At 49.6% G+C, this 26,073-nt stretch overlaps 2 protein-coding genes across 6 annotated transcripts in view; both read left to right on the top strand.

The window, feature by feature from the left end:
* TOP1 (DNA topoisomerase I) overlaps nt 1–18,886 on the top strand; it is a 66,817-nt gene extending 47,931 nt beyond the window's left edge. For both annotated transcript variants that reach the window (XM_082773473.1, XM_082773474.1), the window contains 13 exons: nt 2,744–2,859; nt 6,179–6,300; nt 6,993–7,115; nt 8,639–8,826; nt 9,400–9,544; nt 10,614–10,757; nt 11,902–12,087; nt 13,272–13,340; nt 13,993–14,107; nt 14,844–14,971; nt 16,018–16,112; nt 16,893–17,042; nt 17,446–18,886. In XM_082773473.1, coding sequence (XP_082629599.1) covers nt 2,744–2,859; nt 6,179–6,300; nt 6,993–7,115; nt 8,639–8,826; nt 9,400–9,544; nt 10,614–10,757; nt 11,902–12,087; nt 13,272–13,340; nt 13,993–14,107; nt 14,844–14,971; nt 16,018–16,112; nt 16,893–17,042; nt 17,446–17,548 — 1,684 coding nt within the window. In that variant the 3' untranslated portion in view covers nt 17,549–18,886. The remainder of the gene's footprint in view (nt 1–2,743; nt 2,860–6,178; nt 6,301–6,992; nt 7,116–8,638; nt 8,827–9,399; nt 9,545–10,613; nt 10,758–11,901; nt 12,088–13,271; nt 13,341–13,992; nt 14,108–14,843; nt 14,972–16,017; nt 16,113–16,892; nt 17,043–17,445) is intronic.
* Nucleotides 18,887–22,833: 3,947 nt separating this feature from the next.
* PLCG1 (phospholipase C gamma 1) overlaps nt 22,834–26,073 on the top strand; it is a 38,729-nt gene continuing 35,489 nt past the window's right edge. For all 4 annotated transcript variants that reach the window (XM_082773328.1, XM_082773327.1, XM_082773326.1 and 1 more), the window contains exon 1: nt 22,834–23,114. In XM_082773328.1, the coding sequence (XP_082629454.1) occupies nt 22,910–23,114 (205 nt within the window). In that variant the 5' untranslated portion in view covers nt 22,834–22,909. The remainder of the gene's footprint in view (nt 23,115–26,073) is intronic.

The following is a 26,073-nucleotide window of genomic DNA, read 5'->3' as shown; positions in this document are numbered from 1 at the left end:
AAAACCTTTTGCAGTGTTCATAGTCTGCATATTCCTCTGATTGCTACAGCTTCCTCAAATAGAAATCAGCACTTGAGTATTTTTTCGTACTTGTCTTCTTAGAAATTTCATTTTCAGGCCTTTCCCCGTAACTGTTCTGATTTTTTTTTCTTAGTGGTCTGCTTTTCCTCAGTCCCTCTGACAGCATATTTTCAATGTGCTTTGACATGGAAGAAACTTGAAGTGAGAGAAAGCCACTGAAGGTCTCTTTAAGCCTAATGATCTGTCTTTTTTGACTTTGTGTCAGCTCTCCTTGCTGGTTCTGTCTGACTTTACTATAACTAATACCACAGCTCCCTTTTATTGTAGTCTGTATCCTTCAACAGCAGAGCTGTACTGGAAAGCCTTACAATTCTCCCCTCATCTGCCTCGGCAGCACAATTCCAGGTAGATGTGTTAAGCTCTGAGATTTGTGCTTACTGTTGAGGGGAAAACTGCCTTTGAAAGCACGTTTCGCAAAACCTGGCAGTAGGTAACTGCATCCTTCTGCTGATGGTTCGTGTCATCCATCTGTGGCTTTGTATAGCAAGTCTGCTGGACAGGGTTTCATCTGCACTTCAATTGCATCTCTTAAGGGCATTTTATGTTCCATCTGAGCCAATTTTCTGAAAGTCTGATATCTTTTTTTTGGCTGCTTCCTCAAGTGCTTGCTGCCTTGATCATTTTCATCCTCACTTACATGGATGCTTGATGCTAGCCGTTCCCAAGGCATTGGCATTGGTCATCACCATGTGGAGATCTTTCTTAGAGGTCGTTTTCACACCCTGTCAGCGTGAAATATGAGATCCAGAAGCACACCTTACGAGCACTTTTCCCACCTTGTGTTAGAATAAGTTAATTACCTTGAAATAACATATCCCTGAGGTATATTCTGGTTTTTGTCAGAATTTTCTGTTTTCATTCCAAATGAAAACCAATCCTAAACTACCTTCCTGAGTCACCCTGGCCTTCTTGGATTTGGTGTGAGGTTTAAATAAGGAGCCTGTGTGACTGATTGGCACGGTTTCTGCTGAAATTAGTAAGGTGGTTTTCCTGATAGATACCATTCTCCTTGCTCCTGCCAAAACATTTGCAGAACGTTGCTCTAGGATCAAGAGCTACCACAGGCAGGTTTTTTATTGTTTAAAACCAAATGAGGACCAAAAAAAGGGATGAACTCAGGAGGCTCACTTCGTCTTTTGTCTTGATGTTTATGTACGAGGAGGTTTAAGAAGGTGGAGGTGGGACTGAAAATGATTTGTGATCTCTTTGTGGGAAACTTTCTGGTAGTTGTGGGTTTAGAAACCACCGTATGGATCTCATGTTTCCTTACAGCCCTCCCAACAGGCGTAGTATGCTTCAGCTATCTAATTACCTTAGAGTTACCTTACCTAAAAAAAAATTAAGGTCTAGTGCTTCAGTCAAAGGTGGTGCCTTTCTAGCTAGAGTAAAATACTATCTCCTACCATTGTTATTCTTCCTAAATTACCGATATACAGGGGCTGCTGAAGCATTTTGAGTAATTTCTAGCAGAAGCTCTTTTCTGCGAACAATGCTCATCTTCTGTACAGTGGCCATGTCGTCTCATTAGGAATGAGGTATTTAATTGTGCGGCACGCTTCCTGAGCTGCACTGCAGTACGTGTGCATTTCTTCTGGGTTTAGCAGCAGCTGAGAAGGAAACTGCTCCATAGGGCTGGCACGAGGGGGAAGTTTAAACTTCTTGTATCGTTGTGGCTGCTCAACAGAGTGGTCTGGGTAATTCAAAGACTGAGCACTGTGACAGGTTAATGGCCTTCTGGTTGATTGATCACTAAGGTAAAACAGCCTGTCTCAGCAGGGGATCCTGTGCCAGCTGTATGGAGCAGGAGTGCTCTGGTAATGGTGGAAGAAGCAGAGAGGGGAAGGAATATGGAGTCAGTGGCTTGGGCACAGGACACCAGGAGCTGGGGGAGGAAGCGGGCCTGGTGGGACTCCTTTCTTTCCTCTGTAGAGGAATTGCTGACCCTGTGAGTTTGTTCAGCTGGAACGTGGGATTGGTGGCGCCTACCTTGCTGTGTCGAGAAGCTTGATGTGTCATTTACAAAACACTTTTTATAGAGGTGCTCCAAGGCAAGTTTGCTTTTTTCTTTGCTACTCTGCTTTTCTTCAAGAACACTTCTTCGTACCCAAAGAATTTCAATGAATTCAAAATGACAAAGCAGGTTTTAGTCTTTCTTGTCTAAGCAGGTTTGTTCTCATTTAGGTCGTAAATGAACATCTGTTTCTTTATCTCTGCCCTTAATGGGATACTTGTCCACATCTGAAGGCAGCTGCATAATATACTACAGTTGTTTGGCTTTGCTGAGCAGGCATCCTGGACCTGATGTTAGATCACAGCTGATTATTATTTGGCATGATCCTTGATGCTTTACGAGACTGAATTCTTCATTTTCTCAAATTCTAAGCTTTTTCAGCTGTGTCTTTGTGAAAGGAGGAGCAAGTGGCAGGTGAGGACTATGCTGTATCAGATATCTGTGACCCGAGGTGTTCTGTTTGTGGATGTTGCTGTGCGTTTGTTTTTGTTAAAAAAAAAAAAAAAAAAAAAGTGTGAATATTTGTTCTTTGCCAGTGTCTGGCACAGTAATGACTGCTTTCTAATTTTCTGTAGCATACTCTTACACCAACGTAACAATAAAATGAAGACTAGGAACTTAATTATACTGGTTCGTATGTTTCTCTTGAAGGTGGGAAGAAGAGCGTTACCCTGAAGGAATTAAGTGGAAGTTCCTAGAGCATAAAGGTCCTGTGTTTGCTCCACCATATGAACCTCTGCCTGAGAATGTCAAATTCTACTATGATGGTGAGTTAATTTACAATTCCAGCTTGCATTCTCAGGGCGTTGTTGCAATTTTCTGAGGAGATGAGGAAGTGGATTTGTTTCAGTGGTTAGTTTAAGAGAAGTTCTTCAACAGCTTAGAAAAGGACGGGTTGGTAGAAGTAAAGGGAGCAGCCTGCTGAATTGACACAGAGATGAACTTGTTCCCATTCTGTTGTGGTAAATCTGTCAGCTTCATTAATAATGTGAGAGGGGGGTCTTATGCCCAAGAGAAGTATTGTGTAACCAGTACAGTACATAATAAGAGCAGTGACTTCGTCACTGGTCATCTTCAGGCTTGCTTTGTGTTCTTCAATATTACGAATTGAAATTTCCATAATCTGTAATTAATTTCATGATTGTTCAGTGGCATTAATGGAACAAAACTAGATAAGTTTTGTTACAAATGATTAGGATGTTGCAGGAATGCGTGGGATCAGCCTGATCTCAAGGATGTAGCCCTCCAGTGTGTGTCATGCTCCCATTTAGCTACTATTGTGCATGGTAGAACTAATTGATGTGGGGTTCTAATCTGCTGGGCTGACTGGTTGTTAGAGGCTCATGTGGATAGGATTATATGATGTGATGCCTGATGGAGACTGGACTTGATGACCCGTGTGTTTCCTTCTAGTTCTGTGATCATGTTAAATGAAGGATCAAATTAGCCCAGGATTAAATTAAGTGGGAGGCATTTGAGTGGATGAAAATGTAATTTTTGGCGAAGGGGACATCTGTGCGTGGAACTCGTCCAGAAGCAAGGCGATATTTTCATGTGACGTGACACATACTGAAATACTGAGGAATAGGTGGCACTCACTTTCAGCAACAAGGCAGTGAAATAAACGTGCTGCATCCTATTGAAGACCATCTCTAAGCAAACAGCACAATGATCAAGGGTGCCCATTTTCCTCTAGCTGTCTTAGGGCTCGATAAGAACTTGTAGCAAGGTTGGAAATATTATTTCCCCCTCTAGTGAAGAATATATATGATCTCTCGTGCTGTCTAGAGAAGAAGAGGGGCGAATTATGCTATAATTATCCCTTTCGTGCAGGCAGCAATGAGCTTCTATTTTGCCACCTATTTCACAAAACCTTCTGGAAACGCAGGGATTTGTTGCAACCTCTGTCTTTGTCGTGGCAAGAATTGATCAATAGGCTCAAAAATTAGGGGCGGGGATGGATCCTGGCAAACAAAGCAATCGCATACATCTTCCCTGAGAAACTGAGGGGGGGAGGGCATCAGATGGCTGATTTACACAGCAGCTGCTGAGACCGCTGTCTGTGCTTACAAGGCATTGTCTAATTTCAAGATTAGCCTAGGATGATTTGTAGAGTCCAATAATCACGCTGTGGCTGGCCAGCCAGCTGCCAGAGCTCACTGGAGGAATCCCTCCCGTGCCTGGTGATTGCAGTGCAGCGAGACTGGCCCTGATTTCATCCAACACGACTGCGGGGCTATTGTCAGTGCTTACAATACCGCGCTCGGGGAGCCTGAAATGCCAAAAGCCATCTTTAAGGGCTTAGCTATATTTTTGAGTGACTATGGGTTAATGAGCAATTGCTTGTACCACAAAGGCAGCTTGAACTCGTGTGTTTAAGGCACCCTGAACTCGCTGTTTTTCTGTAGATGGACAAGATAACAGTGGAGATGATGGCAGTGGTGTTTGTCACTGCGGTGTGGTCTCTCCTGCCTGTTATGTCCCTGGGTTGCTCCCTGAATTTCGTTTTTTAAGACTGCAAGCTAATGCTCAGGGCTCTGAAATAAATCAGTTTTTTAAATATATAGAACTGTCACTGAGAGCTTTTTCCAAGTTTTTTTAAAAGTGGGAATTGTGTACAATGAAATCTGTTTTAAAGTGGTTAGGTAAAGATGCCTGAGCCTGTACTACTCTGTAGCAATTTGGGAACAATTTTGGTCATTTAAGCCCCATAATGTGTTGCTTACTTGATAGCCTCTTTCGAGCTAGACTTGCAGCCTGGAAAAAAAACACTTCCCTTGCTGTCTCTCCCTTCCCCCATTTCCTGTTGTAGGCAAACAAATGTAGTATTTTAGGTTGCAGCTTACAAACTGGCAGAGTTTCTGTTGGTTTTGTTTAATTGCACGATGTTCTCAGATCGCTGGGAGGACTTTTAGCCTAAGCCCTGTTTTACAAGACTTTACGGATCTTCAGGCTCTACAGAAAACTCCTGTGCTTTAATTTTAGAGATGCTGTAACTTTTCCAACCATGGAGTAAATCAAAAGCATGCTATTTTTTTCCACTAGCACAGAATCAACAGTAGTGTTTCTTGTATTGACTTTTGTGCAGTAAAACAGTCATTAAAAATCCCCAGGTGTTGACTGTCTGCCAGCCCATGGGGACTTCAAATATTCCTTGCAGCTAGCTGGAGATGTGAGTTGCATGCAAAGTCCTTCACGGGGTTCACTCACATGTTGTCAGGAATGCAATCTGGACTGAAAAGACGCTCAATAGGAACGTTAGATGTTGTTGAATCTACAGCTCCGGTGTTGCAGCAGCCTCTGCTCCCTTGTGTCCTAGTCTTTTTCCTTGCAGCACTTTCAGTCTGTACTGCAGTCTTGCAGATAAGCTGAAATGTGACCTTCCTGCTCACTCAAAGCTCAGTCTGTCTCAAAAACGACTATCTTTTGAGCCTGATTTGGAGACAGAGGGATGCATTCCCACAGTGAGGGACTCAGGCTATTAGCAGAATCCTGACACATTTCCCTGCAACGAAGGGGAATTAAATATTTGGCATCGCTTTCCAGCCTATTTGTGGTGTGTATATATAGGAAGGGCTCTTCCTGGCTAGAAATAGCTAAAGGCTAGGAGGGGTGTTCCAAAGCATGTCTGTCTGTGGGTAGGAGAGGAATACAGAGCCTGTATTTCCCATATGTCTGAGTGCCGGAATATGAATTTTAATGAAATTCCTTGCCTCTTCCACTTCAAACAGCAGTATCTCCCCAGGAGTGTACACACCACAGGGATGGCTCAGCACAGGGTTTCCTGCAAGAGGCCTTTTCCCCTTCCTGCCCTGTGTCTCTCAGACCTCACATCAGACTGTTATTGCTTTTTTTATAATGTTTAACTTCCAGAGAGAACTTTTTTTCAAAATCTTTGATGGTAGATCGAGCAAGTGTGTTCCTCTGTTTCTTTTGCCCATCCAATTTGCAGTACTATATAACACTTCTGTGAAAAACTTCAGAGTGGTAAAAGTATGCTGTTCTTTAAGGGAGTTACTGTAGCTTCTTTCTGGCTTCAGTTCCTAATTTTACCCCGTGCTTTAAAAATAAAACCTTTCTTCATAGGTAAAGTCATGAAGCTGAGCACCAAAGCAGAAGAAGTTGCCACATTCTTCGCAAAAATGCTTGATCACGAATACACTACGAAGGAGATCTTCAGGAAAAACTTTTTCAAAGACTGGAGAAAGGTACGCGGGTAGTCTGGGGCTGTGGTGACTGCAGGCGTGGCTGGTGTCTCCTCACTGCTAGGCAGTGAACAGAGGCTGCTGTCCTAGGCTCCTGCCTAGGAGAGCTAGCTTGTGGCAACTGCAAGTTGCCTCAGGCCTTAGCCATGAGGTTTCCAGTTAGTCCTGTAGCTTCTCCAGGAAGAGAGGCCCTCAGATGTTTCTAAACTGAATGTCAGAATTTTCCAAAACGAATTTGCTTGTTGCGTGATGGGTTATAGCTGATCTGAGCATTAAATGCTTTGAAGGGCCTTCCTTACAGCAGAAGGAAGCCCTTTCCAAAGACCTAAAAGCCAAACCTTCCTCAGTGAACCTACCAGCCACAAGGTCAACCCTTTAGATAGATGTCCCAGTTCTTCCAGATGGGTTACTGGATTTTACTCCCTCAACAGTGCCAGCCCCTGTTAGTTGAGAGCACTTTGCAAGGTGGTGCAGCATTGCCCAGTGCTTGCAGAGATGAGGCCACACATTGCATACACCCTGTTCCTTGTCCTTTGCTCTTTGACCTTAGCTGGAGTCAGCATGTACAAGAATTTAGGGATTCCTGGGGGATTACCGTGAGAACCTGTGCATTGTCTCTGTTTAAGCTGTCACGGGTAGGGTAAGCTCTATTATACGTGTATGAAAATGTAAAGCACTATTTTTCTTTCTGCAAGGAAATGACCTCTGAAGAGAAGAGCACTATCACCAACCTCAGCAAGTGTGACTTCACCCACATGAGCCAGTATTTCAAAGCTCAGTCGGAAGCTAGGAAACAGATGTCCAAGGAGGAGAAACAGGTACCAGAGGGAATTCTAGGAGAATTCTTGATGCTTAGCTGGCTTGTAAACACCTTAGTGTAATTGTTCTCTGCCTGCCTTGCCATTTATAAGTCAGTGTTTACTAGCTTTCACACTATTACATTCATGTTAATTGTAGAAATCTTCACTCTGCAGCTTAAGTAATGTAAAGCACTGTGTTTGCAGCTGAACCTTCATCCTGACTTGAAATGATATTGATCAGGGTTAAGGCTCCTGACCCTGCTTAGGTAAATAAAGAGAATAAGATGTGTTATGTTTGATGGGACCCTTGGTCCCTGGCCAGTAATGGGCAGTGTATGCTCAGGTAAGGACAGATTTTTATTTTAAGAGTTCCTTAGGTCTGAAGGGCAAAATTGAGGATAGTGAAATGGATGCTGCAACAATAGTGGGATAGTAGTGAGTAAGATATATTGAGGAAAAAATCTTTAGAATTAGGTCTCCACTTAATGCAGTTTTGTAATCAAAAATGGAATTTTATTTTCAGTAGCATGGCTGCAGTGGCTTGTGGGCAAAAAAGTAGATTTTGAATGAATGAAATGTACTACATGAAACTTACGGCAATAAAAGTTGGAAACTGGCCCCAAGTTCTCACTTGATCCTTTCCAACACTACAGTAATTCTCCTTGAATTGTGGGGCCTGGTGGCTTGGAATTACAGTCTTTGGGGTCAGGAGTCCTGCCAAAGTAGAGAGCCCATGTCATATTGCTGTTTCAGTTTGATATACATGGGGGAGCCTTTCCCCGTTCCCACTCACAGTCACTATTGAAGTGGAGAAAAGTGGCTTTTACTGTTAAGTTTCTTAGCTTGTGCACCAGTGCTGTCTATGGGACAGATAGTTTATTTTGGGCTGAGATGTTCTTATTTTTTGCTACTTTTCCTTCCATGTTATTAGAGTTCAAGTAGAGAAGTATGCAGTGAAATCTCAGCATGATCTTAGGAGGCCGTGTTCTGCCTTTGAGACCGTTTGCTGACACAGACTTCACATGCTTTTAGCAGCAGACTGGAGACATTCCTCTGCCTGCTTTCTGATTCTGAGTTCAGACACAGAAAACTTTTTTTTTCCCTTATATAAACAACAAGATGTAAAGTCCAGTGGATGTCACGTGCTTGTTCTGGGGCTGAATAGAGATTATAAACCAGCAGTACTGTGGTAAATGGCCTTTGTAGATGTGGTATGTGGTGGAGGTAAATGCTTCTGCTGTGGCAAAGTAGGGCTGGTGAAGATAAATATTAATCTGTTCCACTCAAATACAGATTTTAGGAGGGTTTTTTGTACATTCTTTCTTTTTTTTCCTGCTTGTCTTGCTTCTTGCATTTTATGGATGCTTACCTGAGCAGTCTGCTGCCCTGTGTGTTGGTCCAGCACTTGGCACAACTGGAGTCTGGCTTTGAGTTGGTCTTCGGTGTTACTGGAGTGCAAATATCAAAATTATTCAGTCTTATTATGTAGAGATGTGTGGTGCTGGGCATAGTACTTCATCTTTGCTTTTGGCTTTTTCCAGAAAATCAAAGAGGAAAATGAGCGGCTATTGAAGGAATATGGTTACTGTGTGATGGACAACCACAAAGAGAGGATCGCGAACTTTAAGATTGAACCTCCAGGTCTCTTCCGAGGTCGTGGGAACCATCCCAAGATGGGCATGTTGAAGAGACGTATCATGCCAGAAGATATCATCATTAACTGCAGCAAGTAAGCACTGGGTGCTTTGCTTTCTGGTTAGGATAGCTTCTTTTCTAAAATCCGGTAGGGATTCCTGTGCAAGCATGTAGAGATACACATGCTGCTTATCTTAGACTTACGTAGATAAGAAACTGCGTCATACAAGCAGAGACTGAACAAGATTATCACAAGTTTCATTTAGAACTTCATCGACACATTTTCTTCCTCATCCTTGTGTGTTTAAATGTTCTTTCCTGCTGCAAATACCTAAAATTAATTTTCTGCTAAGTAGGTTGTTCTGCTTTGTTAAAGGCTAGGGTTCGGTGGGCTTCTCTTTGGTCCTGCCCTGATAAGCATCTTCACTATCATAGTGTCCACAAATCAAAGTTGGTCCTAGGAATGTGTTCCCACTGATAGCAATTACACTTGATCTTTTGCGACTGTGATTCACTTGATTTCCCACTTGTTGAAATTTGTAATTACTTTGCCGTGGTTTCTTTACCTGTGCTTTCTTCGTGTGATGGTATTCATTACTTCTCTCAATTTTGAAGCTTAAAAATCTCTTTAAATAGCTTTTTTTGTTGTCCTCTTAACTCTGTGCAGGGATTCCAAGATCCCTCCCCCTCCACCAGGACACAAATGGAAGGAGGTTCGGCATGATAACAAGGTTACCTGGCTAGTGTCGTGGACTGAGAACATCCAAGGCTCTATCAAATACATCATGTTGAACCCCAGCTCAAGAATTAAGGTACAGATTTAGTTAATACTATTAAGAAGAAAATACTGGTCATGAAGCAAATGTAGCTGTTGGCTAGGAGAGTGATAGGAAGTAAGTATCTTGCTATTTAATCCTGTGCTGATTGAATTCATATGAAAGTACACGTGCTTCTGTTCTGCCTTGAAAAAATAGAATGCAACTGCTGCACAAGAGAGATGAAATCTGAAAACTCTATACCTATTGAAAAGCAATATTGTCTCATTCCTTGTAGGAATCCTTTACTCTTTATAAGCTGAAAAGGTGGTAATTCACCCAAGAATGGGCTTGTTCTGGTGGATATTTTATTTTCTTTTGGCCCTGATTTGGCCCCTGCCTAATCATGTAGTGAAATTCTAACCATGGGCTGATGATTAGTCAGTACTGAAATGTAAAACATGGCCAGGTTACTGGCTGAGAAGACTGATAAGGAGCCCATGGCTGAAGAAAAGCAAACCCTGCTGTGGGAGCAAATAAGTGGACAATGGATCAGTTCTGTAAAAGAAATGATGAGCCTGTTGAAAGATAAGTAGTCTCCAGTTTTGGGGATAGAATTTAAGTTCTTCTCATGAAATCATTTTTGTACGAGATTTTTTTTTCCTGTATTGGAAAGGAGGAGTTTGTCCTACAAGTGTGAGAGAAATCTGTTCCTTGTTAATTTACGTCTTCTTTTTGCCATGACTTGAACATATAATAATACTGATGAACTGAACTGGTGGTGTTGCTTGTATGTTTTATGGGTATTTAATTAAACAGATGAAAGAATCTAAGCGTTATCTGAATAGAGCAGAGGAAACCATTTATATACTGAGAAGCACAGAAGACATAATGTCTCCTTGTGTCTCTAGTTGCTTCCGTTCAAGCATTTCATATCATGGAAATCTGAATTGCTTACAGCTGCCTGGCAGCATAGTTTGGAGCTGAGCTGTTTTAGCAGTAAAGTCTCAGTGCTTTTGTGCAGTGAGACCATTTGCCACTCATACTTGTGAAACCTTGAGAGGCAGATTGGAACTGGTCCTCTGCCTGCTTTCTGATGCTGACTGTATTCCAACTTTCTCTGCAGGGTGAGAAGGACTGGCAGAAGTACGAGACAGCTCGGAGGTTGAAGAAGTGTGTAGATAAAATCCGAAATCAATATAGAGAAGATTGGAAATCCAAAGAGATGAAAGTACGGCAGAGAGCTGTGGCACTGTACTTCATTGATAAAGTAAGGCTCGTTCCCCAGCACACCCCTCCTACCTTTCCTGTCCTGTTGGGAATACTCAGGACTGCTGTGTGTCTGTTCCTAAAGCAGAATTGAGCCCAGTTACTAAGGTATCCTGAGACTTCCTGGTGGGCAGGAATCCCACCCCTCTCCTTTTCCTTCCCATTACCTGGAAATCAAGAGCAATAAACTATTGTACTGCCTATGGCTATTTCAGGCAGCATTGTTTTAGCTCAAAATTCACAGCTGGGTTCCAGAATCTCCCAGTTGGATTACTGGGAGCTTTGTGTGGACCTTTTGTCTCCAGCTGTTTCAGTTTTCCTGCTGGGAGTTCTGCTACTTGGTCACCTCATAGTCATGAGGTTTCATAATTATGCTCAGTTTCACACCGCAGAATAAAAAAAAATGAAGTTGTATTGATTCACTTAACACTATTTGAAGCCAGCTCCCATAGAGCTGTTGCCCTGCTATGTTTGATTTTGACCAACCAAATTAACAGTTTGTGTTCAGAATGGTTTGATGTAAATAGGGGAACTTTTATTTGAATAATATGTGGTTTTATGTGGTTTAAGGTTTTCTTCAAAAATCAGAAATTGGTTTAGCCAGTACAGTTACATTTTATGCAGCCAAATGTAGCTTTTAGATTACTTAAGTACTCTGAAGAAAGTGTCATGTATGTTGTTTAAAATGTGTTTCTTTAGCATACTGTGAAGAGTAAGAAGATGCATAACTAATGAAATTTCTGATTTTGTATCAGGTTGAATTCACTTGGAAGTCAGTCTAATATTTTAAAAAACACCAAACATTTTGAAATGAACTTTTGTTAGTTGATCAGAACTACCTTATAGTTTGAGTTAATTAATGTGAGAAAGCTGGCAAAACATCTTGCTTTAATCTTCCATTTTAAAACAAAGGTAATTTGGTAGATTGATAGAAGACTTTTGGCGTTAGTGTAGGGTTAGTTAAAATATTTAAAGGCAATCTAGGGAGTTTCGGAGAATTTTGTTTTGTCCGTTCAAAAGCATATTTCTCCCTCTTCTACTGTGGGCACCCCTGATTTGTAGGCCCGTGTCAGAAAGTTTCTAGTATCTATCTATGACTGAGATAGTCCGAAATGCTTACCTTGCTTGTCTTGGTGTAAATGTAGCTTGCTCTGAGAGCTGGAAATGAAAAAGAAGAAGGAGAGACAGCTGACACCGTGGGCTGCTGCTCTCTGAGAGTAGAACATATCAAGCTGCATCCTGAACTGGATGGCCAGGAATACGTGGTTGAGTTTGACTTCCTCGGAAAAGACTCCATCCGATACTACAACAAAGTCCCTGTGGAGAAGAGGGTAAGGCACCTCCACGAACACATACAGAGTCTGAAATGCAGAAAAATCTGGTCAGCACAGTCTTAGTGGCAATAAGAGAGTACTTTGTCATTGGTCAGAAAGCAAGTCAGTTAATGTCCTTCCCTTCTTACTGGTTGTGCCTTAGAAAGAGAGAAGGCTTACGCACTGATACTTCTGGTCTGTGTACGTGGGTACCTACCAACCAAGACTTCTTTCTTAGATAGTGTCATTTTCTTTATTCCCGTCACCCACCAATTACTAATCTGTTGCGATCTTGCCATTATTCCAGAACAAATACCAATAAAGCAATGTGAACTGGAGGGCACTGTCCAAAAAGGCTGCTTTTGTGGGTATAACCAGGCTTCGCACCTCACCCACACCTCTGCAGTTAGCACAGAATGTTAGATAACACATGTGCAATACTGTGGTAATTGTAACGACAAAGAGCCAGAAGTGTCAACCTCTTGGCAAATGAAATGCTGGGGGGGAGATAAACTATAGTGCTATAGGAATCTAGAATTCTTATTTCTTTGTTTAAAGGAAAAAAAAAAAAACATTTTTAAGTTTAAATTTATTTAGTGTTGATCTCTCTTGATGTCTTTTCTTTAATGCTTATAATGGGGAATTGATTATTTTGGAACTAGAAATCTTTCTGCATAAGGTATCTATACGAGGGATTTGGAGTACACAGAGCTGGGATTTGTGGTCTCTGTGTAATCAAAAAGGTTTTGATTATTTCCCTGCCCCAGTGAGACTTGTTTGGGATGGGCTTGTATGAAACATTTAATGCAGTAATGAGAAGGGCTGGGTTTTGGTAGCTTTAACTCCATAGGAAATTGCTCAGGGGTCTCTTTGGTCGGAATAATCATGGAGAGTGAGGGAAGTAGGTGGTAGCTTTGGAGTCTTTCTCTGTTAGGTAGCTAAGCCAGAGCAGAATCGAGTCTTCTGAAATATGGATCTAAAGAATGAGCATAAAGGACATCAAATGCTCAGGACTCAGGATTGCTGGGGAAGAACTTTAAACACAAGTGTCTTAAAAGATGATGGCCTTTGCCCATTGGGAAGTAATGTCCCGCATCATCAGTGTTGCCTGAAAACAGTTTAAGTGGTGTCTCGGCAGTGTTGCTTCTACCTAGCACTGTTCAGTCCAAGTGCCTTAAGATGGGTGTTTTGTCTTCTTGCAGGTTTTTAAGAATCTCCAGTTGTTCATGGAGAACAAGCAGCCTGAGGATGACCTCTTCGACCGCCTCAATGTAAGCACGTAGTTACTGGTGAGGAATGGTGGTAGAGCACCAGGCTCACTCCGCACCAGGCAATAACAGCTGCTCTGTTCCAAAAATGGTTTCAGTGGCAGATTTTGTTTCTCTTTTATTTCAGAGCTGTCCTGGGTGACCTGAGTGAAAGACACACACCTGAGTGAGAGTCTCTCTCAATCTGGTGTCTGTATTGCTCACTGTGCCTGCAGGTTCCTGAACTGATGGGCTTTGGCCCTGTGGAGCTTGGCTGGCTCTGACATGGGAAGGTTTTTTCAAAATTCAGAAAAGATGATTGTGAGTTGACAGATTTTCAAATGCCATCCCTGATTGCACATTTGGCACTGTGGGAGCACTGTGGTGGTTTAAGCACCTTCCCTGGGATGGGACAGGCATGTCCCTACCTACTGGGAACCAAAACCTCTACAATGAAGAAAATTTGACTGTTTATGATACTTGATCCTGGTCTAATACTTGCTGGTTCTTTATTCACTTTTCCTGGGGTTTCAGTGAAGTTTTGGACATTGGGTGTCAGGTCTGAGTCCCCTAGTTAGGTTTTGGCTGTGAACTGTGTGTCTTCATTAGCAGTGGGTCCAGAGGTTTCACTACTGAAGTCAATTCTAATGCTGTCATCTTTTTTCTGCTTCTTTAGACCAGTATCTTAAATAAACATCTTCAAGACCTTATGGAGGGACTGACAGCCAAGGTATTCCGTACTTACAACGCCTCCATCACGCTACAGCAGCAGCTCAAGGAGCTCACTAATCGTAAGTCCTGTCCTTGCAACTGTGAGAGGAACAGCTCTCATCCTGCAATCCAGACCTGCCTTCCTCAGCTTAACCTTCTATCTGCATACCACCGCCTGGTTGCAGTTCTCCCAGTGTAAATGTCAAACAGCTGAAGTCTGACCAAAAATCTGCTGCCAATCTTTTTGGGGTAGCTGAGCAGCCCAGCACTGGGGCAGTGCAAAGCTCATCTGTGAGCATACTGTGGTTTGCCTGCCAAGATATGCCTGGCTTTTACCAAATCTTTCATTTGTTTCCTCTTAGCTGTAAAAGGCTGTATGTGGCAGGCAAGGCAGATACAGCTGTAACAGCCCCATGTTTCTTGGTTGCTCATTAATAACTTCTCTGCTGAGCACTGCTCACTTGAACTTCAACAGCTTTACGAAATGGACACGTTTGGAGTAAACTGAAGTCCAACAGCATCTTGAGCAGTATGGTCATGCTGCCCTCTTCTCACTCTGAGCATGGATGTGCTTCCCCTGCCTCCTGAGTGGCAAATGTCTTTGTTGCTATTGATGGAACCAGCACAGAAAGTTAGGGTTTGGGATGGAAGTGGTCAGGCTCTTGGCACCGTGGTTAGAGACATGTTGAGACGGTTCCATCAGAGAGCGAGGTCACTTCTGCAGTGACTGTGAGCTTGCAGGGATGGTGGGGTGCTGGCTGGGACTCCTTGACCCTGGAGAATACCAGTTGTTCACCACTTTCTTGTACTTTGCAGCGGATGATAACATCCCAGCGAAGATCCTTTCCTATAACCGTGCCAACAGAGCGGTTGCCATTTTGTGTAACCACCAGAGGGCTCCGCCGAAGACCTTCGAGAAGTCCATGATGAACCTTCAGAGCAAGGTACTCTGAGTTGCTGCATCTCACAAGTCATGTTTCCTTTCAGATGGGGAAAAATGGAAGCAGAGCCTGCTCTCCCCTGTCAGGAATTGATTAGTGTTACATTAGAGATGGGCCTGCTGGGAGAGGCAGACTCTAGAAGCACAATATTGAGCTGAAAGGACCACACTTCAGTTAGTCATTTTTTACTAGTAAAGACCAAGACCGGACCCTTTATCTGCCCTTCATCACATAGCTGCCATCAAAATTTCAGGGCAGCAGCCCAGCTCTGATCTGCATCCCCTAAAGGGCCCAGAGTGGACATTTGTTCCTACTGCGTGAATCCCGGGCCCCTGTCAGTGCAGGCTGTGTACATGGTGCGTTACGCCCCTCTGACCTGACCTCTTCCTTTGCAGATTGTTTCTGGTGAAGGCCATGAGGTCCAAAGGGGTTAGGTCTGTTCCTGGTCTGGCGTTAGAATAACCTTCACATAAGGACTTCTGGTTTGGCACTGCAGTGACCCCTGCTTCTGTAACACCTAACATGGCTGCCTTCACCCTAGATCTTAGAGCCTGGGGAATGGTTGAAGGGGCTGAAAAATGCTAAATCTCCCTGAATTCTAAACTTACCAGAGGAGAGCTGCCTGAAGCCTTAACAGTTTTCAGCCTGTAGGGTTTGGTGGCAAGAACCCATCCCTGCTGAGGGAACAAGGATCATCCTTCTGTGGTGCCATCAGAGCTGGTACTGGTGGGACACGCTGGAGACACACTTGGGTGTAGCTGTGTGAGAAAGCTTCCAGTAGCTTTCTGTCAGCACCACCTTGTCTTTGGCCCTGTTTTGGGGGAACACAATACTAGGGCCCTGTTTTCTGAGGGGAACTTTTCACCACGATAGGACTTGCAGCAAACTGAAAGGCTAGGCACCCAATTGTGCTGCAGAACTGTGTCTGAGGGCTGATAAATTCTGACAGTGCTCACAAACTCGCTCCCTTGGTCATGCTGTCCAGGGGTGACCGCCACAGTTGTCTGCAGCTTGTTCACAGTGCTGCCCTCTGGTTTTGCCTCTCCTAGATCGATGCCAAGAAGGAGCAGTTAGCTGATGCCAGGAGAGAACTGAAAAGCGCCAAAGCTGATGCCAAGGTCCGGAGGGATGAGAAGTCTAAAAAGTAAGGCTGGTGTTACGAGGCTGTGCAGTGCTCCCAGTACTTTGAGCTCCCGATGGGTGCTTCAGCCCTGTGTTCTGTTTCCCCAGCCTGTGATCCAGGAGATCTGGGAAGACTTTCTCAAGCTTTCTTGTCCCCTCTTTCTTCTGTGCATGAAGAAATGGCCTTCAAGCTGAGGAGCATAGGGTGTCCCGACACCACGGTTCCTGATGTGGCCACTAGCGTTAGTCTGCACTGTGTCCCTGAGCACCCGCCAGTGCCACGGTAGCCACCCTGCTGCCCAGGACCAAGCAAAGTAATGGATCGAGCGTGCAACATTGCCATCTTTAAGGGGAGCCAGGAGTTACCCACTTGCAAATGCACTTTCCTGGATCCTGCTCTGCTCTGTTGGAAGCTCACAGTGCAGACGTTGTGCGCGCTCTGTGGAATAGTCACAGGGGTCCTGAGTTAAGGGAGTTCTGAAGGCAGAATCTCTGTGTGACTTTTAGAGAGGGAAAGTTGGGCTGGATTTAAAGCGGGCGTAGTGTCAGTATAGTTGAGGCTGTTGCTTCCAACCCTTTAAAGCAAAACTGCTGCTTAGGATTTCTGCGCTGCCTCTTTGAAAACGTCTATTCTTAATTGCATGTGCTGATTGTTTTGTGTCATTATCTGTGCTGACACAACTGCCTTTTGAGGCTGGTGGCATTGCTTACCTTGAGCAGGGTCCCTTTGCCTTCCTGCAGCGCTGCTGTCTCAAGCCCAGTAGGACATCAGTCATTAAATATTTTTCCTCCCTCACCCCAGGACAGTGGAGAGCAAGAAGAAAGCAGTGCAGAGGATTGAGGAGCAGCTGATGAAGCTGGAGGTTCAGGCTACAGATAGGGAGGAGAACAAGCAGATTGCCTTGGGCACCTCCAAACTCAACTATCTGGATCCCAGGATCTCTGTTGCTTGGTAAGTTCTGCCCTGGGCGGTGCTGGAGGGAACTGCTCCTTCCCCTGTGTGCAGTCCCACAGGTGGTAGACAAGGGCTGTAGCTGAGAGCAGTGCCCCCGTGCACAGAGAGACAGAGCTCTGTGGCCTTCCCTGACATGCTAAAATGGTTTTGGGAAGCTTTAAACGAATCTCTTGGGGCAGCTGCCACATGCCAGCCCCTGCCAGCACTGCACTGGGAGGTGGTGGGTCAGAGATCCTGCAGGGTGTGCTGCTGGGAGGCTGCTCCTGCTCAGCTGGGTGGTTTGCCTCGCAGCGAAGCAGAGCTAGGAAGGTGCTGGGGGGGAAGCAGAGCAGCTCTGCTGCGCCACGAGGGGTTGGGGGCCTGTGTTGTGCTCACTCTAACAGCATCTCCTCTTCTGCAGGTGTAAGAAGTGGGGAATTCCTATAGAGAAGATATATAACAAAACCCAGCGAGAGAAATTCGCCTGGGCTATCGACATGGCAGAGGAAGACTATGAGTTTTAACCTGTTTTTAATGAGCTGAATGTTATGGGGGAAAGAAAAAAAAAAAAAAAGGGGGAGTAGCCTGGTTTTTAGGAAGATTGATAAACTGTGAGCCTTACTTGTCCTTGGATATACTGGGGAAGGGGGAGGAAAGGGGCAAGTGAGCATCAGATAAAACAGCCAACATCTTGTAGAAAGCATAACCTGGAAATATCCTAAAGGAGCTGAGCCAGTTGTCCTATGGACAACTTATTTAAAAATGTTTCAGAGATCCAAATTCTAGCTGTCTGGTTTGTGTGGTTTTTCTCTTGAGGCAGAGCAAGTGGATGGGGGATTTGTCAACCTTCCGCCAGGCAAATTCACCATCACACTGAGAGCGTGGGAATCTTTAGCTACTGTATACAAAATCCAATTATATTGGTGCGTTTTTACAGTTAGGGTTTTGCAATAACTTCTATATTTTAATAGAAAATGGACTCCTTAACCCCTGCCCTTCCCCTCCCCCTCCCGCCCCATTTCAGAATTTAACAAAAAAAAAAAAAAAACAAAATGTAAGAAACCCAACGCACCTGTTACAGCTGTCACTTACAGTCATGGAAATACCCAATTTTTTTTTAAATTGTCACTTGAAACAGTCGTGGCATCGGAACATGAATTCCAAATATCCACCGCATTTGTTCAAAGCAAAGCGTGATGGGAAATCGGCCTCCTGACTTTTGAGTGTTCCTTTTTTTTTTAAATGTGAATTTTTATTTCTTTTAATTATTTTAAAATATTTAAACTGTCTTTTCTTGATCTTAAAGATCGTGTAGATTGGGGGAGCGGGTGGGGGGGGCCGCGTGATAGGGAGATGTGTGTGAAATCTGAGGACAAGTGAAATCTGCAACAAATGACATTCCTATCACCCTTTGTTCTGAGCACGCTCTGTACACTTCAAGAATATCTACTTTTTAGGTTTGTCAGACTGTTTTACCTTTTTCCCCCTTTTTTTCTAAGCCCCACTCCCCTCTTTTACTTGAAAGATTTTATTGTGTAAAAAGAAGTTTCACAGGTCAATAAATTTCGAGGGAAATGAGCATCGGTCCAAAAAAAAAAAAAAAGGAAAATAATTAAGATTTTAGGGCTTTTATTTTTTTCTTTTGTAATTGTGTAAAAAAATTTTAAAAAATTAAAAAGCAGAATTTTAATGTGAAACCTTTTTTTGCTATAATCATTAGTTTTAGAGGCATTGTTAGCGTAGTGTGTGTGCGAAGACCATTTCCTGCAGCCTTTCCTCAACAAGTATCTTCTATTTTTATCATGAATTCCCTTTTAATCAACTGTAGGTTATTTAAAATAAATTCCTACAACTTAACTGAGTGTTGGTGTCCGTGTGTTCTTTCACCTCAGGCCCTGGGCCGAGGTCCCCGGTCCTGCCCCTAGCTTGGGGGGCTGATGCCACGCCGGATGGTCCCAAAAATGGGGCTGAGCCCCTGTCCCTGCAGCCCCGTAGAGCGGCTGCTGCCTCCACGGTGAGGCCCTGGAGCCCTGCTCGTCCCACCAGGGCTGCAGGGAGGATGCTGAGCGCATGGCAAGGTGCGTGGGGAGGGACCAAGCGACGTGTCTCCACCACGGATGAGTTGTGTGTGGGTTCAGGAGGACGCCAGGGATCGAAAAATGAAGCAGCTGGCTGCAGCTGGCTTCTTGGAGGGGACGAGGCTTCCCAGGGCAGCTGGAAGCAGTTGCTGCAGTGCTTTAACTCCTTGTGCTGAGCTGTGGTGGCCCCGTGGGCATCTCTGCTGTGGTGCTGCCGTGGTTGGTTCCCAAATCTTGGCTGCTCTCCCTGCGTGGCAGCATGCTTCCCTGGCTTTGTGCAAACCGCAGTGAAACAGCAGCAGCCTGACCTGCCGAGCTCGTCTGGTGCAGAGCTGCTGGGGCCCTGCGCTCACCTCGTCCTGTGAGCCCCGAGCTCCTGGCGTGCTCTGCTGCCTTCCACCAGCCCTGGTGCTGGGGAGCCGAGCCTGGAGCAGACCCCGGCCCCTTCCCCGAGGCTGGAGCAGCACTTTGGGGCTCCCAAACCCCCTGGGGGGGGGCTGTGGTGTCAGGCCCAGCCCTGCCGCCTCTCCCCAGCCTGCCCCAGCTCCCTGCCGTGCTGGTCGGAGGTGCTTTGTTGTGGCTGCGAAGCCTCACGGCTTGGCAGCAGGCAGCGTTTGCTCTCTGGGGCCTTTCCAAGGTGCAGTGGAGAAAATGCCAACTGACGAGGAAAAGGGCTCATTGTGCTCCCAACCTGCCCGTGCCTGGAACAATGCGGCCCGTAAAAATATCCTTTCTATTTATACAGCTTGCCCGAGTGAACCTCCCGGATCCCGTGCTGCTGAGCAGGGGAAAAGTGCTTCTCCCTCCCCTGGCGGCTCGGTGTTGATGGAGAAATGGCCGGGGAAGCTGCTGCGTCCTGCTCCGCGTCCCACCAGCACCGCCCTGGAGCGCCCAGTCCTCGCCTGCTGGGGTGCCCCCACCTCGGGGTGCCCCCGCTGCTGGCATCACGGGGGGGCCTCCTGCTCCCTGTGCCACCAGGGGGCTTTTGGGGGTCACCTGGGGGACGACTGGGCCAGGCGTGCGGCTCCTCCGGCTCCCAGCTGGAGGGGGGGAGGTGGGTTTGGAGCAGGGGGGACCCCAGCCCTGTGCCCGTGACCTGGTTTGTGCTTGGCAGTGAAGGAAACCGAGGCAGCGAGCGGTGACGTGACCAGAGCAGGGGCAAAACGCCCCTAAACTGGACCCCGTGTGCTGCAAACCCCGCTGGCTGCGGCCCCATCCCCCTCAGAGCCTTACGGGCTGCAAATTGGAACCAGGTGAAGGCAGGAGGTGAAAGAAAGTGCGTGTGCCTCGCAGCCACACCGGGCAGCAGGCTCAGGCTGGGGCAGGTTTCCCCTCGGGTGTTTCACAGAACCCAGTGGGGCTCTGAAGAGCCTGGAAGGGGCAGTGGGACCCCAGGGGGAGCGGGCTCGGGGGGTACTCATGCAGCAGGCACCGTGCCAGCATCGCCAGCTGCATGGCCCCAGTGGTTCTCCTGAATCCATCACAGGCAGGAAGCCTCCTCGTGCTGCCCTGTGGCTGCTGCCAGCTCCCCAGGATGGGGCAGCTCAGCACCACCACCCCTAAGGCGCTCCAGGACTCTTTCTCCAATTGCTGCGGGGCCAGAAAAGCTCTACCCCAGGTGGTTTTTCTCAGCTGTTGGGTTGGTTTTTCACTTGCCCACGCTGGGGGCTGTGTTTCCAAGTGCAGCAGTGCAGAACAGATGGGGAACAAATAAATAACCCAGGGGGTTCACCTCTCCTGGGGACTGCGAGGTGCTTGGGCACCTCCTCGCGGCACGTGGTCCCCAGGGTTTGGTGGTGGTGCTGGGGCACTCGTGTCAGAGGGATGGTGAACCAGGGTTTTGTTTCCCTGGGTTTTGCTCCCCAGCCCCAGAGCGAGGCCCTTCTCCAGACAGCGCCTACGAGGAGACGTGCAGCGAGTGCAAGGGGGAATTTCTCCAAAAGCAAAGCGCCCCCAGCCTGACCCGCTGCACCCCGACCCCAGTGAGGGCAGCTGGGCTGGGACAGCCGGGCCCCGAGGGAGGTTTCTGCTGGGGGCGATCGCTGCTGCCCGGAGCAGGAGCCGTGCGCTGAAGGATGCTGGCAGGCAGCAGGCAAACAAAAGCGGGTTTGCGTGCTGCAAAATTAAACCGTGAAATTCCTCGGCACGCAGCAGCATCGCGGACGCTGGAAGATTATGCAAGCCTACAAAGCGATTAGGCAAACTTGGGGAAGAAAAAAATCCCAGCCAAGACACCTCATCGCAAGGCACCACCGCCTGCAGGAGCGAGCCAGGTCTGCGGGGCCAGGGGGGCGACACGGGGGGCTCGGGCTCCCCGGCAGCATCTGCTGACGCTCTCCGTGAGCCAGCCCAGGAGGTGTTTGGGAGCAAGGCGGTCACCTTTTCTGCTTCTTTGATGGCCACGCTCCCTGCTCAGGTTTTGCCCTCAAAAACAAGGGTGTGCCCGTAACGCTCGGCTATTTTAAGGGCTCTGGGAGCCGGCTGCTTCCTGCTGGTCCCGAGCGGGGCCGCTCCACCAGCAAGGAGCAGCTTCCCTGGGGAGCAGGGGGCTGGGACAGGGCCTCCCCCCAGGCTGGGGGCTCACCCAACTGCCTCGCCAGCACCGTCACACATCGGTTAGGTTGTGGGGCAGGTCCAGGCTCTTATCCCACTGTTTGTCCTTTCCTGCCTTCCTAATGCCCTAGAATTGGGTAGGATCCTAAACTGGGTAGGATCCTAAACGACTGTGAACCTTGTAGGGCTGCTCATGCGTGTCCCTGTGAAGCCTCCACGCGGGGGTACATCCCGTCAACCTCCCCCGGTGCCGACCCCTGCCCACCCCACACTGCTCTCCAGCACCGGGGCCGTGCTCGCCCTCGCTGCCTGCTGCCGGCCACCAAACCCCAGGAAACCGCGGGCTTTAACCACACAAACGGAGCACAGCACCCCGAAACGCTGCCGAATCCAACTGATTCCCTTGCAAAACCCTGGTTTTGTGTCCCCTCCGCCTCGGCCCAGGCCCCCCACGCCGAGCGGCCCCGTTGGCCGCCCCCCGCTATGGGGCACGGCCGTGGTCCCGCACGGCTCCTGCAGCTGTTTGGCAGCCGCACATCTGCCGGCCAGCTGAGCCCGGCTGTGGGGCCGGGGGGCTCCCTGGGGGGTTTGGGGGGGCTCTGCCCCAACCCCCGTGCCGCCGCCTGCTTCTCCCAGTGTCCCCAGGAGCAGCTTGGCCCCCCCATTTGTCCCCCAAAAGATCCGATTTGGGTCCAGCTGCCGGCGCAATGCTTGTGGGGATCTCTGGGGACCTGCAGCCCCCCGTTTCCCTGAGTGTCCCCATAAAATTGAGGCCCCCCACGGGTGCCCGTGCCCCCCGTGAGCACGAGGGGCGCTGGGATGGGAGCGCGAAGCTCCGGGGGCTGCACCGAGGGGCGATGCCGTGCGGCCCCCCAGTGCCATGAGGAGGCTGCGGCGGGACCCTGTCACCCCCCGGAGCCCCCCACCGGCTGTGCCGCGCACCCCACGGCCCCCTGAGAACCCCACGCGTGTCCCCCCCACACCCCCGGGAGCTCCCCAAGCGCGGCGCGGGATGCGCGGAGCCTCCCCGGCCTCAACCTCCCCGCGCGTGGGGGCGGGCGCGCCGCGAGGGCTCCGCGCTCCTCCTCCTCGCTCCTCCTCCTCCTCCCCTTCCTCCTCCTCCTCCTCCTCCTCCTCCTCCTCCTCCTCCTCCCCGCCGGCCGGGCGGGCACGGGGCGCGGCGGCGGCGCTGCGGGCGCTCCCGCTCCCGCTCCCCTTTGTTCGGAGCTCAGCGGCTGGAGGCTGCGGGTGCCGATGGCGGCCGGGCCGGGCAGCGGCTCCGGGGGGGCTCCCAGCGAGGCGGAGGCCGCTCACCTCTGCCGCAGCTTGGAGGTGGGCACCGTCATGACCCTCTTCTACTCCAAAAAGTCGCAGCGGCCCGAGAGGAAAACTTTCCAGGTGAAGCTGGAGACCCGGCAGGTCACCTGGAGTCGAGGCTCCGAGAAGACCGAGGGAGCCGGTGAGTGAGCGGGGGGGGGGTGCGGAGCCTCCCTCCGGGCTCCCCTCGACCCCCCGGGATCCCCCCTGGGCTCTCCGGGCTCCCCCCGGGCTCCCTCGGCGCCCCCCGGCCGGGGGGAGCCGGCACAGGGCAGGAAAAGCAGGGACGAGGCTTTCCTGCTTCCTGGCTGGGGGGGGACACACACACGCAGCCCCTCGGCTCCCCGGAGCTGCCCCCGGTGGGGAGGGGAAAAAAAGGGAGGAAAAACTAAAAATCAAAACCTAAAAAAAAAAAAAAGGAGCGAGCAGCGCTGCGCGCCCGGCATCCCCGCGGGGCACAGCAGGCGATGATGGGGACCGTGGATGCTGGTGGTGCCCGCGGTTTGGTGGTGCCCGGGGGGTGCCCAAAGGCCTCCAGCGGGCTCCAGCAGCCTCCTGCGGCCCTGAGCCCCGAGGGTGGGCACGGAGCGGGCACCCTGCCCCTGCTGATGGCACCTCGGGGCTGTGACAAGGACAGAAAGGAGGCACGGGCACTCCTTGGAGCTCTTTGGGGGTTGCATCTCGGAGCAACAGATGGGAGGAAGCAGAAAGCCCACGACCACCCCCAAGGGCTGTAACGTGGTTGCTGCCTCCTTGTATCTGCCCCGGGATGCTGTGGGGTCAGGGGTGGTGGTGGCGGTGCGGGGATGGGGGCAGAGCAAGGGGAAAGGATTTGTAAGAGCCGTGAGCGTGAAACCACGGAGATAGGTGGGAAGGGGGAGAGGAGGGAGGCCCCGCGCTAGGAAACTTCCAGCCTCGGTTTCCTTGGCTTTGCTCTTTTGGTTTTTTTGTTCTTTGAACTCCCCGTCCCACCCCAGGCGTCCCTGTTCGGCGATGGGGTGCTGGCCTCAGTGGAGGTCGGTGTCTTCTGCTGGCCCCGAGTGGCAAGGTTGGAAACTTGGAGTCTCAGCGGGGCCTCCCGCGAAGGCCGGAGGTGGAGGCGCTGCCTGTGCCTCTGCAGTGGGACCCCGAAATGCCGGGGCTTCCAGGCTGGGGCTTCGGTTCTCCTGCCCACCTGGGAGCCTTCTGGCGTCTCCCCAGCAGCATCTCCAGGCTCGTCTGGAAGGAGACATGGGCCCCGTCGATGTTTTGGTGATGCCGAGCTCCCCGAGGAGCTTTAGAGCAGCAGGAGCAAGGGAGGAGCCTGAGGTTACAGCACGTTTAAATGTCACCATTTTTAAGGCATGGTTAAAAGCCACCAGTTCATGGTGGTGCCCATGGGGGACTGACGTTCCTGCTGGCCTCCTGTGGGCAGACCTCAGCACCTGCTGGAGCCTCAGGGGGGCTGGGACCTCACCTCGGGGTGAAGCTCTGGCTTTGGTACCAAAGCTGGAGCAGCAACGATGGCCGTAACCTTTTGGCACAGCGAGGTGGGAGAGGGCGTTACGGCGGAGCTGCCATTTCCCCAGCCTCAGGCTGGGCTCCTCCGGTGTTCCCCAGCCCCTCCTCTTGCCCTGCTGCCTTTGTGGGACTTCCTGCAGGGAAGCGGGGCAGCTCCAGGTGGGTTTAAGGGGTTGTGTGCTTGAATAGTGCCCGTTGTGCTGACACGGTGTGCGGGCAGGCCAGGCAGTGCCATGCTGCTGGTGTCCAGCGTTACCAGGCAGTTGGCCAGTTCCCCCAGATCATAGGATTTGGTTTCTGGGTGGAAAAGGGATGCCTGGGGAAACCCAGCTCCGTTTGGCATGGGAAATGGGCTGGCTTACTGCCCTCCTGGCTCATCCCACCCATAACCAGTGCAGTGCTCACGTGGCCATGGCGTGAACTGGACGGGGAGCTGATCCGGGGCAAAGCTTCCAGCCCAGGGAGCTCTGACCACTAGGCTGGGCTGGGAGCAGGAGGCTGGGGCTGACGGGAGGGTTGGGGATCGGTCCCTGCTGGGGTACTGCCTGGGACGTAGCTCCCATGTGTGTGCAGCTGTGAGCCGAGCCGAGCAGGCGGCTGTCAGGAGGTGTGATGTGCCTGGGCGTGGAGCAGCATCTCCGCTGGGCAGCGCCGGGGGGTCTGCAGGTCACCAACTGCAGAGCTCGTGGGTCAGGGATGAACGGTCCTGTGTTTCCTGAGGGATGGAGAGCGGAGAGGAGGAGCTTTGGATGCCCCTGGACGCAAGTTGGTTGTCTAAGTAGGAATGATCCTGTGGTTTTTTATCTGTTTTGGAGCAGGAGAGCGTCTGCGTTGTGTCACAGAGGTCTCAGACTTGGGTTGCATCTGTGCAGGCTCTGTGTCTCGGTGCAGGGCCTGTCTCCCCGAGCACCCCAGTGTGCCGGATCCATGCTCTGCCCGGCGGAGATGGATCCATGCTCTCTGCCCAGTGGGCGGTGGTGCCAGGGGACCCGGCTCCACCGCCCACCTCGCTGCAGGACCGGGGGCTGCAGCTGGGGAAGCCCCACACTGCGTGGGAGGCAGGGCGAGGAGCGGCAGGGGGCTCGTCCCCGGGTGGCCTTGGGCATGTGGACCGAGTCTGTGGCGTGCCAGGAGGAGAGGGCTCATGGGCACGGCCCTTTGGTGCTCCTTGGTGCGGTGCTTCCAGGTTCAGAGCATCCGTGGCAAAGCCCGCAGTGTCTCGTGCTCTTAGTGGCAGTGAGCTCGGGCTCGTGTCTCAGGGGTGGCATCGCCGTCGGTGCTGCTGAGCGCTGGATGCGTGCGCAGAGGCGCAGACGAGCGGGTGCCCTCGTTGTCCCCACCAGACTCACCCACGTCACCTTCCTCCTGCCTGCTGGCCACGCTGCCAGGGCCGGGGGGACCCTCACTGGTGGCACAGCCCCCTCCACGCTCGCTCCGTGACCCTTGTGTAGCGCTTTGTGTGTGCTGCATAAAGAGCCACCCTGTGCGCCGGGCAGCGCTGGCCGTCGGCACGTGTCCCCCCGGGGACTGGCATCCCCAAGCTGGGCACGGGGATGAAAAACCTCTCCTGTCCCATCCGAGCCCTGCCGCCTGCATGGCCG

Source organism: Aythya marila (genome assembly GCF_965140915.1).
Source record: "Aythya marila genome assembly, chromosome: 16".
Taxonomy (NCBI): Eukaryota; Metazoa; Chordata; class Aves; order Anseriformes; family Anatidae; genus Aythya; species Aythya marila.
The sequence above is the reverse complement of the archived record's forward strand: the minus strand, read 5'-3'. Positions and strand labels throughout refer to the sequence as shown.